General features: G+C 37.0%; 3 protein-coding genes across 3 annotated transcripts; 1 reads left to right on the plus strand and 2 right to left on the minus strand.

Moving 5' to 3' along the window:
* Positions 1–190: 190 nt before the first annotated feature.
* Positions 191–2,299, minus strand: RpL29 (ribosomal protein L29). The gene is made up of 4 exons (XM_028188073.2): positions 2,240–2,299; positions 2,052–2,106; positions 1,844–1,908; positions 191–345 (listed from the first exon to the last, which is right to left on the minus strand). The coding sequence occupies exons 2-4, from the start codon at positions 2,086–2,088 to the stop codon at positions 226–228; spliced, it is 222 nt and encodes a 73-aa protein (XP_028043874.1). The 5' UTR covers positions 2,089–2,106; positions 2,240–2,299; the 3' UTR covers positions 191–225.
* A 696-nt stretch (positions 2,300–2,995) lies between these two features.
* Srp68 (signal recognition particle 68) lies at positions 2,996–9,887 on the plus strand. Its single transcript, XM_028188071.2, has 6 exons — positions 2,996–3,300; positions 4,115–4,236; positions 5,484–5,711; positions 7,272–7,460; positions 8,586–8,716; positions 8,797–9,887. The coding sequence occupies exons 1-6, from the start codon at positions 3,204–3,206 to the stop codon at positions 9,824–9,826; spliced, it is 1,797 nt and encodes a 598-aa protein (XP_028043872.2). The 5' UTR covers positions 2,996–3,203; the 3' UTR covers positions 9,827–9,887.
* A 315-nt stretch (positions 9,888–10,202) lies between these two features.
* Positions 10,203–15,802, minus strand: LOC114253189 (myrosinase 1). The gene is made up of 5 exons (XM_089734452.1): positions 15,694–15,802; positions 14,087–14,757; positions 13,714–14,016; positions 11,849–12,087; positions 10,203–10,449 (listed from the first exon to the last, which is right to left on the minus strand). The coding sequence occupies exons 1-5, from the start codon at positions 15,800–15,802 to the stop codon at positions 10,290–10,292; spliced, it is 1,482 nt and encodes a 493-aa protein (XP_089590578.1). The 3' UTR covers positions 10,203–10,289.
* Positions 15,803–16,473: the final 671 nt, after the last annotated feature.

Raw genomic sequence — 16,473 nt, forward strand, 5'->3', positions numbered from 1 at the left:
AAAATATTTGTAATGTACATATTCCTTTCTTTTTAAACAAACTTAAAAGACTACAGAAATAATGACTTAGTTGCCTTTCTGGCAAGCTTAGTGCAGAACCATATATAGGATTACTTTAATAGGAAGTAGAATCCAAGAGCCAGCAGTATCGTTTCAGTGACAACAATTTAGGCAAAGTAAAAAAAATCTATAGTTTTTATGCGTTTATTTGCTTACAACTAATGTTCATTTCTTGGCCTTTGCTTCTCGGGTAGCTTTTCTCTCAGCCGCCCTCGCGAGTTGCTTGGCTGGCTTCAGGTTACCCTTCTTGCAAAACCTTTGATTCCTTAAAAATTTTGGATCCATCTGGAATTACAAAAAAAATTGGGTTTTTTTAAATAATATTATGATGGATAGGTTTTTTAATTTTATTGATGTCCTCAATGGGTGAATAAGCTAATGGCTTATCTGAAGTTAAGTGGTTAGCAGAACACATCAACAAGGTAAACTCCTCCATCCATCTTGAGACATGAGTATTAGCCTCCGTTTTTTTGTTTATGATTGAGGGCTTACTGGTGGCTCAGCCAACAGGGGTGGGATTTGCTACCTAACGCCTCCAAGGGAGACCTAACAACTCAAGAGTAGCTGGTCCACTAATAAATCTACAATCAGGTTGTAATCGCGATCCACTGAGAAACTCAACGGGCTGATGTTTAGGTTAGATTACACATCAAACTCTTCAACGAGTTCGACAAGTATGGTTACAAGGAATCTCAATTCCATAATACAACATTCACATTCTGATACTTAGAAGCACACAGAACCAGGTGGGCTATGAACTTACAAATCAAAACTACAAATATTGCTCGCTGACAATCAGAGCTTATAGAATTATTAATTTATAAGTGTATTCATCTTCATTACTTCTACATGCAAACAAAAATTTGATTTCAAAGCATTTGTATCCTCATTTCCTTCATCCACCTTTCCATTTCCTCAAACATTTTTAAGCAACACGATAAAGTCACAATAGCACACATATTTTACACTAAGACATTTTTGCTGGTTTCATTTTGTTTGTGTCTGAATAATGTATTAAAACATTTGGAAAAATATATAAATACTAGATAAATAAGGTACACCATGTTAAGCACAAAGTTATTTACTTTTTTGCTACTAGTTACTACTAATGTTAATGCTATTATGAAGTATTCAAATTATTTCATTTCTGCACACAAGATTACAAAAGTAGGGCGCATATTATAAAGATCAAAGGACAATTCCCATATTAGTATGGAACTGAAAGTCAACAATGCCCTGCAATCCCCAAATTGCAGCTCTATGCCATATGATAGCTTTTTAACAGTATTTATATGATATCTAGATTTAATGTCATTTAAAGCACAGGTTCAAAAGATATTGGACATTAAACATGACAACTTCCTACTGGTTTTTTATAAATTTTATTGCTTACAGACAACATTGCTATTAGTTTTTCACTAGGAACTTCATGATCATCACATAAGCTAAGCCAGATCAGTGTTCTTTTAAATACTTATCTGTATGCTATCAAATAAACATGTCAGTTATTTGGAAATATCTAGTCTGTCTCCATTGTATAGTGTCAACCAGACCGTAATAGATAAAGCATGAATTGAATAAGAAGTCTTATTTTTTTTTTTATCCAGTGCTTCATATGATTTAAAATTAACAACTTATTTCTAATTTTTATGCATTAGAGCAATTTCGTAAAATACTTTAACTGGGCGTTTCTGGGGCACAAATGGGCATTGTCCTTTCTAAGCTAATTTCTAGGTGAATTAAATTATCTAAAATATTAGGTTTTGTTTATAATACCACTTACGCCAAGGGTGGATTCGTGTCTGGTCTTCCTTGGCTTTTTGATACCATTTCTGTGAGCTTTGCGGTCTGTCGAAAAATACGTTTGTTTTAGCAGTTTATAGATGTAGTATGTTTGTATGAAACAAACATTTCCATTTAAGAAAATAAGTTACAAATTATCAATTATGCGAGTGTCAGACTCGGATGGTTTTTTAGTTTTGTTTACTTACTTTGGTTATGATTTGTATGATTCTTTGACTTTGCCATTTTGATGCGTTTTCAATCCTGTAAAGGAAAATAAAGTCGTTACTGTAAATACATACACAACGTATAGCTCACTCTATTTTAAAATATTTATTTTGCTAAATGATTTTATTGATATTTAACGAATTTTTAACATGCTTAGAAAAACACGAACCACTTTGATTCAGAGGATAGAACAGAAGACTTGACAGTGACAGATTTCAGATGTCAATTATTATTTTCAGTAGTAGTTTTACTTTTCAAACTGAAAAGGCAAAGGTATCGTAGCATATAACGTACTCTTTTATTTTTTATATATTCTTTTTTTAATGAAAAATGATATTAAGAAATGTAATTAAATAAAGTTTATTAATGTAGGATTACTAAGAACGGAACGTATTAAAAGAGTGTGGAACGGAGCGTTAAGATGTGAGTGAGAGAACTTATTAACTCCATGGAGAAAACAGAAAAAAAGGGAGAAGAGAATGACAGACAGGAGGACAGTGGGTTGCGATTTCGAGCCGGTGGTAGATTCGAAGCACTGCTCTTGCTAAGGCAGATGTTAACAAAGTGTCCCGGGGTGAGCGCCGTGAGCTTACCTCCACGTTCGGTGAAGCCAGTATAACCCCTTGAGCTTTTAAACAATAGGTAGACAAGAAAAATCAATCAAAATCGTCTAGAAATTGAAATCCATTAAAATATAAAAAACGTAAAGTCACGCCTATATTTAAGGAAAAATAAAGTAGTAACTTGCAGTAATGAACAAAATTGATTTAAAGGATTTAAAATTCAAATTTGAAAGCATTATGATTTTGTGTTTATGTAGAAGGCAGTTTCTCAGCACACCAAAATAAACCAGCAATGGTTAACAAAATTATCTATGTTTTTAAACCCGATAGATCGGTAATCGAAATACACATCACCTATTAAGTGTATAATCTATGCACATCACTACTTACTAACAGTAGTTTGGCCATAAGGTCATAAACTCAAAAAAAAAAAAACTAACAGTAGTCACGTCATTCATGTCAATCACGTCAAATTTTAGAAAAATAAGTCGTGTCGTGTGTGCAACCTAATCAATGATAAAAAAAAATTGTTTTAAGTACATAACTTAAACACTGGTTGTTCACATTAATATGGTTCAAGAGAGTGATATTGAAAATGGAAAGGTGACAGCGGTAGAAAATTCTGATAAGAAAAATGAGAAGGCACCCATCCTCCTCAACTTAGAAAGTATCCTTTATCAATAAAAACTTATACTCGCAGAATTTATGTATCTATAATCGCAATTAATTAAGTGCAACCAAGCAAATACAAAATAAAGTAAAGTTTGACTTAAGCTTTATTACAAAAACATTTTAACTAAAAGAGTCTCACAACCCTTGCTCCACAATTAGAACCATATTGTATATAAGTAGATCAACCGTAATATTGATGTGTTTACTACGTTCGTTTTGATCGAATCGGGTTTAGTGATTTTTCCAAAATCTAAGTAAGACAGCTTAGTATAACTATGTGCTCTCTCTCCACCAAGAGCACTTTGTCTCATTAGGTAGTTTAAAGTTGAACAGTCGCTTATAAAACCAGTTCCTAAATTAGTATTTGAGTACAGCTTGGAACCTTCAGTGAAAATTGTATACTCTCTGTAGGCCATCACTCAGTAACAGTTTCTAAAAAATTGGAGCTTTAATAAGCTTTAACTTAAACAAATATTTTAAACAATTGTAAGGATATGTCACAGAGGGCCTTAAAAGTGTTTCATAAATTGACAGTTTATGGTGTGTAAGGTTTTAATAGCTTTAAAAGTTTTCATGTGGTAAAAGTTTAATAAGTAATATTAAATGGATACAGTATGATCATTAAAAACCTCATTATCAGATAATATTAAACATTATTTGCTATAAAATGCCTGCTCTTGCATTTGGTCCAAGGTATTTTTTAAAAATCTTTTATTATAATCAAACTGTCACTCGTTTACTTCATTTTGTTTTGCTATAAAATGAAAAGTTATAACATAAGTACAAAAATTAACTCAACTCTTAATCAGTATTTCGGATAACAAGAGACAGTCAGCAGCAGCATGGTCTCCGTCATGCTGATTATCAGAGATATCGTGGCTATTGTTCGCGCCGCATAAGAAGACTGCGAAAAGTACTCAAAATACCACAGGTAACAAATAAGTGAAAATAGACTATTATGTAAAAGTTTTGAAATTTTTGTGGTGGTGCCCATTACATTTATATTGAGCAATGTGCTGGTGCTGGTGCTCGAATATCAAATCTACCTCTGGTCTTTTGAATTTTCTTTTTCTTTTTTTTTTCTTTTTATTTCTAGTAAAATACGTAGGTAAAACATGTTTTTTTTTATTGCGTGGATGAATGGACGAGCTCACAGCCCAACTGGTGTTAAGTGGTTACTGGAGCCTATAGATATCTACAACGTAAATGCCACCACCACCTTGAGATATGAGTCCTAAGGTCTCAGTATAGCTACAACGGCTGCCCCACACTTCAAACCGAAACGCATTACTGCTTCACGGCAGTCTACCCGTCTATCTACCCATGTGGACACACAAGAGGTAATTGCGCAAATTATAATTTTGCGGGTTTGATTTTTATTACACTATGTTTTTCCTTCACTGTGGAAGTCAATCGTGAACATTTCTTAAGTATGTATTTCATTAAAAAAAGATTCGAACGCCGGTGCATCGCTCAACTTAGGCCACGACGACTTCCAAATTTTCATAAATGTCGTCCGTAGTGAAAGAATATCGGGGTAGTGAAAATCAAACATCCAAAAATAATATAATTACTGATGGTTTCGATTTGAAGGGTGGGACAGTCATTGTTTTGAAAACTGAAACAGAATTCAAGTCTCAAGTTGGGTGGCGGCATTAAGTTTCTTGATGTCTATGGGCTCTGATAATCACTTAACACCAAGTGGGCCATCAGATTTTCCACCCAACTCAGCAGCAAAAGAAAACTTAAACAGCTCGATTCCAATTGTTGATTGATCGAGTATTGTATAACAATGTAAAAATAAAAATGCAAATCATCCAATACAATGGTCATGTTAGCATAATAGCAATAATTTCTAGATTTTCTTGCAAACGGTTATGAATTATTGAAGACAACTCTGGCATACTTACAGTTTGGAAATAAATGTTACTGGTTATTTGATATTTTGTCAACCTATTTCATTAAAAAAAAAAACGTTAGTATTAAAAATCTCATAGATGGCGCTGTAGTAAAAAAAACGCTACACTGAGAACGTCTAATGTGTTCTATCTCATTCTCTCGCCGGCTGAATCCTATACATTTATATGTTTGTGTTTCTATGGACTTATTTTTTCGTTTCATCGAGTTTGAAATCACAACGATTCTAAAGAAGTTTCACTTAAAAAACTTTTAATGCAGGGAGACAGACGCCATTACCGTCGTCGTGATGTAACAACTACCCACCTTACGGCCAACAATGCGGAGAATAGATTGCTGTACATACCGCTGCTGCAAGCCGAGAGGGCATGGGCTCATGCCATGCAACTGCGTCAGGAAGCTAATACCGAACCAAGAAAAAAGTTTCATCTTGTGTCTCGACTGAAGAAAGCATGTGCACATGGGCAGATGCTTTTGCAGCTTTGTGAGGTAAATAATAATAAGTTACAAATTAAAATCTTGATATACAAAGTCTTAAAGCTAAAGCGATGTGCCTAAAACGTTGGCAAAATTTAACTTTAACATGTTGACTCCTATGTAGATCACCGATGCTCACGTGGCGCACTGAAGTGATTATGTCAATTTCCCTCTTAGATCTTCTTACTAAGACGCGGGAATATCTGGTAGACTCTGGGGAAGACGAATCAGATGATACTGAGAAATAATCTATTTCTAAGACACCTAAAAGACTAAAACATACATTAACAAACAAAAGAAGGCAAAGTTAGTCAATTCAGGAGCTTATTAACAGAAATCAATATATGTAATTACTTCAGTTTAATTTTTATCTTGTAATTTTGTATTTTTGTGTATCTGAAGTAAAGCTGGTGTATTCTTTTGCACGAGGAGCAATTCTGATTGAGATACAGGTTTTATCAGTTCAAGCACAGATGAAAATTATTATTGAGATTATTATTGATTGATATATACTTCTATGCTAACCATAAATAAAGTAAATAAATAAATAATGCGCTACGTAGGGCCAGGGCCCTGAAACTGTGATACTATAAAACAAATAATTTTTTTTTGTATAGGAACTAGCGACATCTTGTAGCGGATGCCCCTAAACTTATGTGGTTAAAGTTAAGGCATTTTATTTTTGTGTAACTAAACAGAAAATAAAAAAAATATACATCATATTATAGAAGTCTTTAAGTGTTATCTAAGACAAATTGATTAAATTTTATCAATTTATGGTTTCTGAAAATTTACAAAATCCTTCATTAATAATAAAATATAGGATAGGTAATATGTTACTGCCATCTACAGGAACAATGAGAAACTAATCGAAGCGATGCCATCTAGTGGCTGACGCCCGTAAACATCTTTGTTGAGTGCTTGAGTTGCTTATCTATAACTATGTGTATTATCTATGGCAGGCAATGTGTCAAAGAACTATATTGTTAACTAGCTGACCCGGCAGACTTCGTAGTACCTCAATCGATAAATAAAAGACCTAAACTTTTGTATAAAATAAACTTAAAATAAACAAAAGGAATCCGTTCGACAGGGGACACATCAAAGGGAAAACAAAATTGTTATTTTTATTTAATTCCGAGCATTTTCATATTTATCTACTTTTTAAACCTTCTCTGGACTTCCACAAATAATTCAAGACCAAAATTATCCAAATCGCATCAGCCGTTCTCGAGTTTTAACGAGACTGACGAACAGCAATTCATTTTTATATATCGACGCTTGAAAGGCAAACGCGACTAAGTGACAATAACTGCTTTGTACATAAATGATAGGCAATAACCGTATTCGATGCGCAAAAAAAATATATTTCAAGTTCTATTAAAATAATTTCAGCTTTCCTACAGCTAGATTCGTTAAAATAGAATTTTTTTCAGGTAGGTATTTCAACTTTAAATTAGTCTACTGTAAAGTTCACGCATTGTCGCTTAGTCATGTTTGCCTTTCAAGCGTCGATATATATTGTTAATTTACATATGACGGATACTAATGATCTAATAATACTAAAAACAGGAAAGCGGCAGGTGCGAAGCGCGTACGGTGCTAGAGGCGGGCGCGTACGCTTCTTGGCTGCGGGGCGTGTTGCTGCTAGAGTTGCAGCAATGGCGCGAGGCAGCGGACTCATTGCAGCGGGCCAGGATCGTACTCGAACAACTCTGTACAGCCTTGCCGGCGGACGAACGGATTGTTTACGATCAGAAGGTATTTATTAACTAAACAAATATGTTTTGAATTTAGCCTTATAGATTTCTCGGAGAAATTCATCATCATCAGCCTGCGGCAGTCCACTGCTGGACATAGGCGTCCCCCAAAGCTCGCCACTGAACCCGATCTTCGGTTCTACGCAGCCAGTTACTGCCAGCTGCCTTGCGCAGGTCTTCGCTCCATCTAGCAGAAGGGCGTCCTACACTACGTTTGCCGGTTCGCGGTCTCCACTCCAGAACACGTCTACCCCAACGGTTATAGATATAGTTAGAAGATATAGTTCTAAGGTCTCAGTATAGTCACAACGGCTGCCCCACCCTTCAAACCGAAACGCATTACTGCTTCACGGCAGAAATAGGCGGGGCGGTGGTACCTACCCGTACGGACTCACAAGAGGTCCTACCACCAGTAATTACGCAAATTATAATTTTGCGGGTTTGATTTTTACTGCACGATGTTATTCCTTCACCGTGGAAGTCAATCGTGAACATTAAATTTGTTGAGTACGTATTTCATTAGAAAAATTGGTACCCGCCAGCGAGATTCGAACACCGGTGCATCGCTCGATACGAATGCACCGGACGTCTTATCCTTTAGGCCACGACGACAGCTCATGTGGCGGCATTTACGTTGTAGATGTCTACGGGCTCCGGTAACCACTTAACACCAGGTGGGCTGTGAGCTCGTCCACCCATCTAAGCAATAAAATAAATAAACTAAAATGATTTTTTTTCTTATCGATCTATAATACGTTCACACATTATCTGATTTAGTGAGAAGCTGCAAACTTTTTTATTGCCACGACGTCGCTGTTTATGTCGTAACAACTGCATTCAAAACTTGTTCGAAGAATGTGCTAGAAAAAGATACAAGGAAATTCGTTTCTGATTTTGAGGAGGCTTTGGAGTTAATTACTCTCCAAGGTGGTTCCTGTACACTATAACACGCCCTTCAAATTAGATTTGAAAAAAATTCTGAGTGGCATAAAAACTACTGGATGGATTTATTTATTCAGCACAATAATAATTATAGTTTTTTAGACAATTTTTAACAGAGCCAACAGATATCCACAACGTAAATTCGCCGCCACCCACTATATTAAATTTTAATGTTTTGTTTTAGCTAGAGGAGCTGAAGCCGAGTCTTCGTTATTGTGCTTACAACATCGGTGACGAGTCTGCCGCCGGAGACCTTATGGCCATGCGCGGTCAAGGACTCATGCACAACCTCGATGCGCTGATGGCACAGGCTAAGTTAGTAGATTTCCTATGCGTTCTTAAAGACTTTGATATAATGAAAATAATAATTCAACTATTTTTTTTTGTTGTTGTAGAGAATCGCGTTCTGGCATTATGCACGAAGTGGAGTGGCGGGGCCGTCGCGTCACTGTCAAACCGGAAAAGGTTCGACTTTTCCTTATTGCTCTACAGGATCTGGACAAATCCGTGTCCAAGGCGGAGACGGCTCAAGCCAAGATCGACATTCTCGAGAACATTCTGATGGACTGCAAGGATGCAATTTCCGCAATCAAGGACGAGATAAAAACCGATCCGAAACTGAAATCCGCACCCGAGATCCAGGCCTCCAGCGTCGGCTACCTGCTCTCGTATTTGATGTACGTGCGACTTGTACGCACTATTGAGCGAAACAATTTGCTCGTCGAACAAGCTGAAGAAGCGCGCAAAAACAACATCCAGATCGACGGAAAGAAAGTCCGGCCTCAAGACTTGACCAGGCTCTACGAGATCATTCTGCAGAATTACAATGAACTGCAACAGTTGCCGGGCTTTGAGAACGACGCAGTTTATCAAAAGGAAATCGATACGCAGATGAAGGCGTATCGCGCGTTCCGTTGCTATTACATCGCTCAAGTTCTCACCGGATTGAGGCGCTTCAGGGAGGCCTTGGCGATGCTCGAAAGATGCAACACGTACACCGTTGAATCGCTCAAAAGTAAACTAGACAATCAACAACTAAAAGACAAGTTGCAAGTCTTGAAGAAGGACATAGAAAGCTGCAAATTCGAAGTACACGCGGATTCTGTGCTCGAGGATGATGAAGAAGACGATGAGAGTAAATACGCTTCGAGCGGCAAATCTTACAAAGACAAGAAGCCTCTGGTGGAGCGCTTGGACGATTACAGAGAAGATTCCCAGGTGCTTACGAAGAACCCGAACATTTATAGAATGCCTCCCCCAATGGAAGCGATTCCTTGTAAGCCACTGTTCTTTGATTTGGCCTGCAATTTCGTTGAGTTCCCGAATTTGGACGATAAAACGGGCGCTACAGATGGCAAGAAGCAAGGTGCAGGACTCACTGGACTCGTTAAAGGATTTTTGGGTTGGGGAAAAAGCGATAAATAGAGATTCAATGGATTATGTACATTTTCATATCTACTTCAACATAAATGGAATCCAATATTAATATTTGTTTTTATTTTTAATACGCTTTTATTAGCTTCAGACGTATGTATGTTGTTACTGAATCTTTGAACATGATTTTGACCCCCTGACTGAAACGTCGGATTAACTCGAAATTTGGTATACTTATTAAGGACCGATTACAATACAATATTTAAAAAAAAAATTGAAAAAAATTGAATTTCAATGAAAAATAAATAATAGTTTTAAAAAACTAACAAAATACGCTTTTATAGAAAATTCAAGTAATTCTTTTTTCTTACACTATTTTTAATTCAAATTAATTAAAATTTATTTTATATTTTTTAGTTGGATTTTCTATAAAAGCGTATTTTGTTAGTTTTTATTTATTTATTTTAAACCGTACGTACGTATTAAACAAATAATTACGAATAAAATTTTGATTTCACGAGTCGTTGATGGTCATAATAGACTGATAGTCAGGATCATAGTCGTGATCAACTTCTCTTGTACTAATCAGTTGTTTATAGACAAAAGCGGATTTTCTTGGAGTACGAGTGCGGGCCGGATCTTCGAAATCCACTTCATACAAACCGAACCTTTCACTGAAACATTCATTGTACATATTAATAACCGATGTTGAAACTACCGAATAGATTTGTACAGAAAAACGTATTTTATTTTAGCACATTTAAAGCCTTCGTCAAACAGAACGCGTAATTAGCGCGCGTCAGAGCTCTAAACTGACGGCGCGCTATGACTCCGAGATGTGTTGTACTACTATGGTAACATACCGTCAAACAGAGCCCCAGCGCTATAAGTACGCAACGCTCTGTCGCGGCGTTAGGACGCTTTGACGTCAGGCGTTGTAATTTTTTACAAATTTTATTTTAGCGTCCGAGTGAATGTGTATTAAAATACTGGATAATGCCCGAAAAATTGATAAAATTAGTTAGGAAATACCCATGTTTATACAATGTTACATCTGAATCACTCGACATCTTAATACTTTCAAATTTTCACACTGCTATCGAAAGGCACTATGATTTGGCGTTACGTTGCGTCAAAGAGCGTTGGGCTCATCTAGTCAATTTGTGCGACATGAAAAGAGCGCGACGTTAAAACGCAGCGCTAAGTAAACGTTCTGTTTGACGAAGCCCTTAAATAGCGTACAGATATTCCACAGATTTTTATAATGATAAAACAATTAAGCGCTAATTTAAAATAAGTAACAGGTATTGAATGTATCAAAATTTAACATCTTAATAAGACAAATTAATTTAACTTAAAATGTGTGTGCCACGGCATACTTGTTAGTGTTAAGTAATTGCCATTTTTGTAGAATATCTTTCAAGATACAAATCGTCGTGGCCTAAAGGATAAGACGTCGGGTGCATTCGTATCTAGCGATGCACCTGTGTTCGAATCCCGCTGGCGGGTACCAATTTTTCTAATGAAATACGTACTTAACAAATGTTCACGATTGACTTCCACGGTGAAGGAATAACATCGTGTAATAAAAATGAAACCCGCAAAATTATAATTGTACAACTTTGAGTCCGCACGGGTGGGTACCACCACCCTGCCTATTTCTGTCGTGAAGCAGTAATGCGTTTCGATTTGAAGGGTGAGGCAGCTGTTGTAACGATACTGAGACCTTAGAACTCATATCTCAAGGCGGGTGGCGGCATTTACGTTGTAGATGTCTACGAGCTCCGGTAACCACTTAACATCAGGTGGGCCGTGAGCTCGTCTACCCATCTAAGAAATAAAAAAAACAGATCCGATTTGTACTTCGTCTTGAATATCCAGATCGTCTTGAATATGAGTGGAAGATAGGTAATGTTATATTTCTGGTTTTGATAATTAAAAAATACTGATGTCCAGGGTTTAATTGAACAGTTTATGATTATCAACTAAGTTTTTTTTTGTGACACACGTTTAATATAACGCCTATAGACAATATATTATATTATTTTCCCGGTTTGCGCACATTTTTCGTACCTATATCCTTCCCTCCATTCAAAATTGTCCATTAGGCTCCAGGCCATGTAGCCCTTCAAATTAATTCCGGCATCAAGCGCATCCAACGCACTCTCCCAAGCGGCTCTCATATAATTGACTCTAGTGTCGTCATTTAGTCCTTGATACGTCGACCATCCGTTCTCAGTAATATAAATTTCAGGATTGTCATATCTGTCTCTCAAACGCGTAAGAGTTATATTCAAGCTATTCGGCATTTGCTGAAAATATTAGATATAATTGACATTTTTATTGTAACCGTTCTTTATGTAGGTATATTTTACTCTATGGGTATATTCCAAATTTTACTCCGAAGGTCAAGCCATTCCGAAAGAAAGAAGCACAAACATTCAAACATCTACTCCTGTTAGATATCAATGTGTTTACTTAGTCTGGCCATAAATACGTTACAATAAAAAATTAAAAAAATTCTATTGCAAATAACATTTATTACTTTTACAGTGTGTTAGTTAAATACATAAATATAAAACAATTTAAAGTATAAAAAACTAGTTCGAAGTGGTCTCCATTGGCTGCAATACAGTCCTTTAAACGTTGAGGCCAGTTATCAATAGAAGCACGCACTCTTTCCATGGGAAAAATTTTCACTGCCAATCGTACGGATTGTTTTATGGACTCCAAATTATCATGGCGTTTAGAGCAAGCCGTACTCTCTAAAACTGACCATAAATCATAATCCAGCGGATTAAGATCGGAATTAGACGACGGCCAGTCTTCAGCTCTGATGAAGTCCGAAACGTTCGTTTCCAACCAAGACTGCGTAGACCGAGCTTTATTACCTGGCGCCGTCTTGCTGGAAGGACCATTCTTAATTATTGAACATGGTGTTGTTAAGGGGCTTCACTACCTTCTCAAGAATGGTACCTTAATGCACTTGTGCCGATGTTTTGATACCTTTTTCACAAAAGTATGGCTCAGTCACTCCTTCATAGCTAATACCCTACCAAACCATCACTGAAGTCGGATAGTGCCCACGTTGCACTCTGTCGACTAATTGGGAAGCTTCCTTAGAGCTTTGAGCATAAATACGGTCATTTTGTTTGTTAAAATGTTGCTCAATTGTAAAAAAATTCTCATCCGAAAACAAAAATTTTCTATGACCTCCCTTTGCGTACCGCTTCAGTAGTTGTTTCGATTTTACCACCCTATTCTCTTTTAAATTATCAATTAAGAAATAACCAATACGTCTCTTATAGGCTGCAAGTCCTAAGTCATCTTTTAAAATACGTGACATGGTTCTAGGTGCTATCTTCATCTCCCGAGATAAAATCTTTTGCTTTCGGACAGGATTTCTTCGAATTCTTTCCCTTACTGCTTTGACCACCTTTTTCGTACGAACACTACGTGGACGGCCAGATCTTTTTCTGTCACAAACAGAGGAGGTCTCATTGCACCTATGAATAGCCCGGTACACAAACATTTTACTAATACCAAGCGTATGGAGAGTTTTAAAAATTGCATTTGACTTCATACCTACTTTGTGTAAAGCATTCACAGCGATTCGGTTCTCTTTATCATCCCACTCCATTTTAATATCGCAAAATATTGTACAAAGTATTGGCGCCAAAATGAGAAAACTCAATGAGCAATCATATAAAAATGACAGATTCCAAACTCAAATGTAATATTTTGTTTATTTTTAATTATAACAGTATTTATGGCCAGACTAAGTACATAGGAATTTTTCAACATTTTACACCTAAGTTGGTGAGTTAGGGGTTGAAAGTATGTATGAAAAGTAAAATAAAGAAAGAAAACAAAATTCATTCGTTTCAATATTATTTGTAAGATATGTAAGTGATGCAGAAATTTTGTTGAAAACTTACCGTAAGCCAACTAGACACTGATCGAGGCCATTCCTCAGGCGTATAATAACTGACACCTACATCATCATTGAATGACGGGACCACAAAATTGTTAGAAGTAACTGCAGACACGAGAGAGCCGCTGTAATGATTCACACCAAAGAAGTCGCTTGAACCGCGAACAAAGTCTTTTTGTTCTTCGGTGTACGCGGGTAAACGAGATCTAGGGTACCCTTGCTGCAAGCTCTTTAATGCAATTCGTTCAGAAAACTCCTTGGGAAAACCACCTTCCTTTGAATAAATCGGATCGGAATATATAGCCCACTAAAATAAACATAAAATTTGATAAAACCATCAATAATCAAAAATAACTTTGATTAAGAAAGTTACATACTTCACCCTGGTTGTGTATTTCAAGTGCAATTGCATCTTCTTCAGAGCTCGTAAGTGGTTGAGCAGAACTGACACTAAACGTTATGCCACATACTCCTCCCTGCGTGGCTTTAAAGTCATTACTGTACGCATGATAGGCTTTGGCGTGTGCTATGATCAGATTCTTAGCGCAAATGTACTCTCCGATCCCTGATGCATTTAACATAGGGGCTTTAGCCGTACTTCCATATCCGTCCAGGCATATCTCTTTCGGCTCATTAATAGTAATCCAAAATTTTACTCTGTCGCCGAAATATTGGAAGGCCACACGGGCATAATCTTCGAACCAATCCGCGATCAATGGATTTTCGAAACCTCCTAATTCTTGAAGTTTCTGTGGTAAGTCCCAATGATACAAAGTGACAACAGGTTTAATGTTATATTTGAGAAGTTCATTTATCAAATTATTGTAGTAATCGATTGCCGCTTTATTGATATAGTTGGCAAAGCCGGTTGGGAGTATCCTTGACCATGATAATGAGAAACGATAAGCATCAACGCCCAATTCCCTCAACATTTCCACGTCTCTTAAATAATTATGGTATGAGTCGGCAGCAATATCACCATTACTAAGATCTGCTATTGCTTCAACATGATTGTGGGTGAGATAATCCCAAATGTTTTCTCCTTTTCCTGTAGTTTAAATAATAGTAATAACTAACACTGAGTACTTGCACAGACATAACCAATCAGCCAGAATCCTTCATAAAGAGCTCGCCCTTAAGTATGGCCTCATCGAACAGAGGCTACCGTATTATTAGTTTTTTATTTTTTATTGCTGTGATGAGTGAACAAGCTCACAGCCCACATGGTGTTAAGTGGCTACTGGAGCCCATAGACATTCACAACGTAAATGCGCCACCCACCTTGAGATACAAGTTCTAAGGTCTCAAGTGTAGTTACAACGGCTGCCCCACCCTTCAAACCGAAACGCATTACTGTTTCGCGGCAGAAATAGGCAGGGTGATGGTACCTACCCGTACGGACTCACAAGAGGTCAACAAAAAGTCGGCGGCGACCCAGATGCAAAAAGCAGTTGCTGGACAATGCCCGTATAGTTCGCCGGTTTCTCGCCCAATAGTCCCTAACGCTCCTGCCGATTGTTGCCCACCTCGCCGGAGTGTGTCTTGCCGTCTTCCCAGGCGAGACAGTGTTTAATACCAAAATAATAATAATAACCGGGAACACACGGTCAACCCGTCTCAAATTAGATTCCATAAATTATGAGAAACAGAAATTGATATACATATTTATATATGCTGAAATAATTACATTTTATTGATAATGAACACACAAAGAGCAAACAAACCTGTTCATGACACAAATGTTTGCCCGATGTGGGAATAGAACCCACGATCCTCGACGCAACAGTTAGGGATAACGCCCGCACCACCGTGTCGGTCACAGTATATATTATTTACATATATAAAACCGCTTTCCATTATATTTATCTATGAATGGACATCAATCATATCACTGCTTCTTTTTACACTTGGAACACGCGACATCGCGGGCTTCGAAGAAACTCTCACGAATTTTAAATATAAAAAAAATGTGGAAAGCAGTTACCGTCTAAATTCCATGCACCTTCAATTTGATAAGACGCTGTTGAAACGCCGAATATAAAATCTTCAGGAAAGGTTCTCCTTTGCTTAGGTATACAAGTGCTGTATTTCATTGCTAAGCAGAGACTAAAAGAAAATACACTTAATTCAATGTATTTACAATTTGGCTATATTTTACTGGCGGTAGGACCTCTTGTGAGTCCGTGCGGGTAGGTACCACCGCCCTGCCTATTTCTGCCGTGAAGCAGTAATGCGTTTCGGTTTGAAGGGTGGGGCAGCCGTTGTAACTATACTGAGATCTTAGAACATATCTCAAGGTGGGTGGCGTATTTACGTTGTAGATGTCCATAGGCTCCAGTAACCACTTAACATCAGGTGGGCTGTGAGCTCGTCCACCCATCTACGCAATAAAAAAAGATAAAAATAAAATAACTCATCATCAAGGGGGCCGTATGCCACTCATCATCAAGGGGGCCGTATGCCACTCATCATCAAGGGGGCCGTAAGCTCGTCTGCCCACAAGTGCAATAAAAAAGGCACATCACTAGAAGCGTACCTACATACAAGTAAGTGGCAGTTGCATTTTTGTGAACATTACTTGAATGAATAAGTATTTCAGTCAGTCAATATAATAAATAACTACCAAAAAATATATTATACTCACCAAAAAAATATCACAACAGCTTTCATATTAAATTAAATTATTATTGTTATTAGATTATTAGAAAAACTATTCAACCGAAAGTTATGTAATGTATTGCTACAAACTGTAAAGATCTTATCC

The sequence above is a fragment of the Bombyx mandarina genome, chromosome 17 (genome assembly GCF_030267445.1).
Source record: "Bombyx mandarina strain Sakado chromosome 17, ASM3026744v2".
Lineage (NCBI taxonomy): Eukaryota > Metazoa > Arthropoda > Insecta > Lepidoptera > Bombycidae > Bombyx > Bombyx mandarina.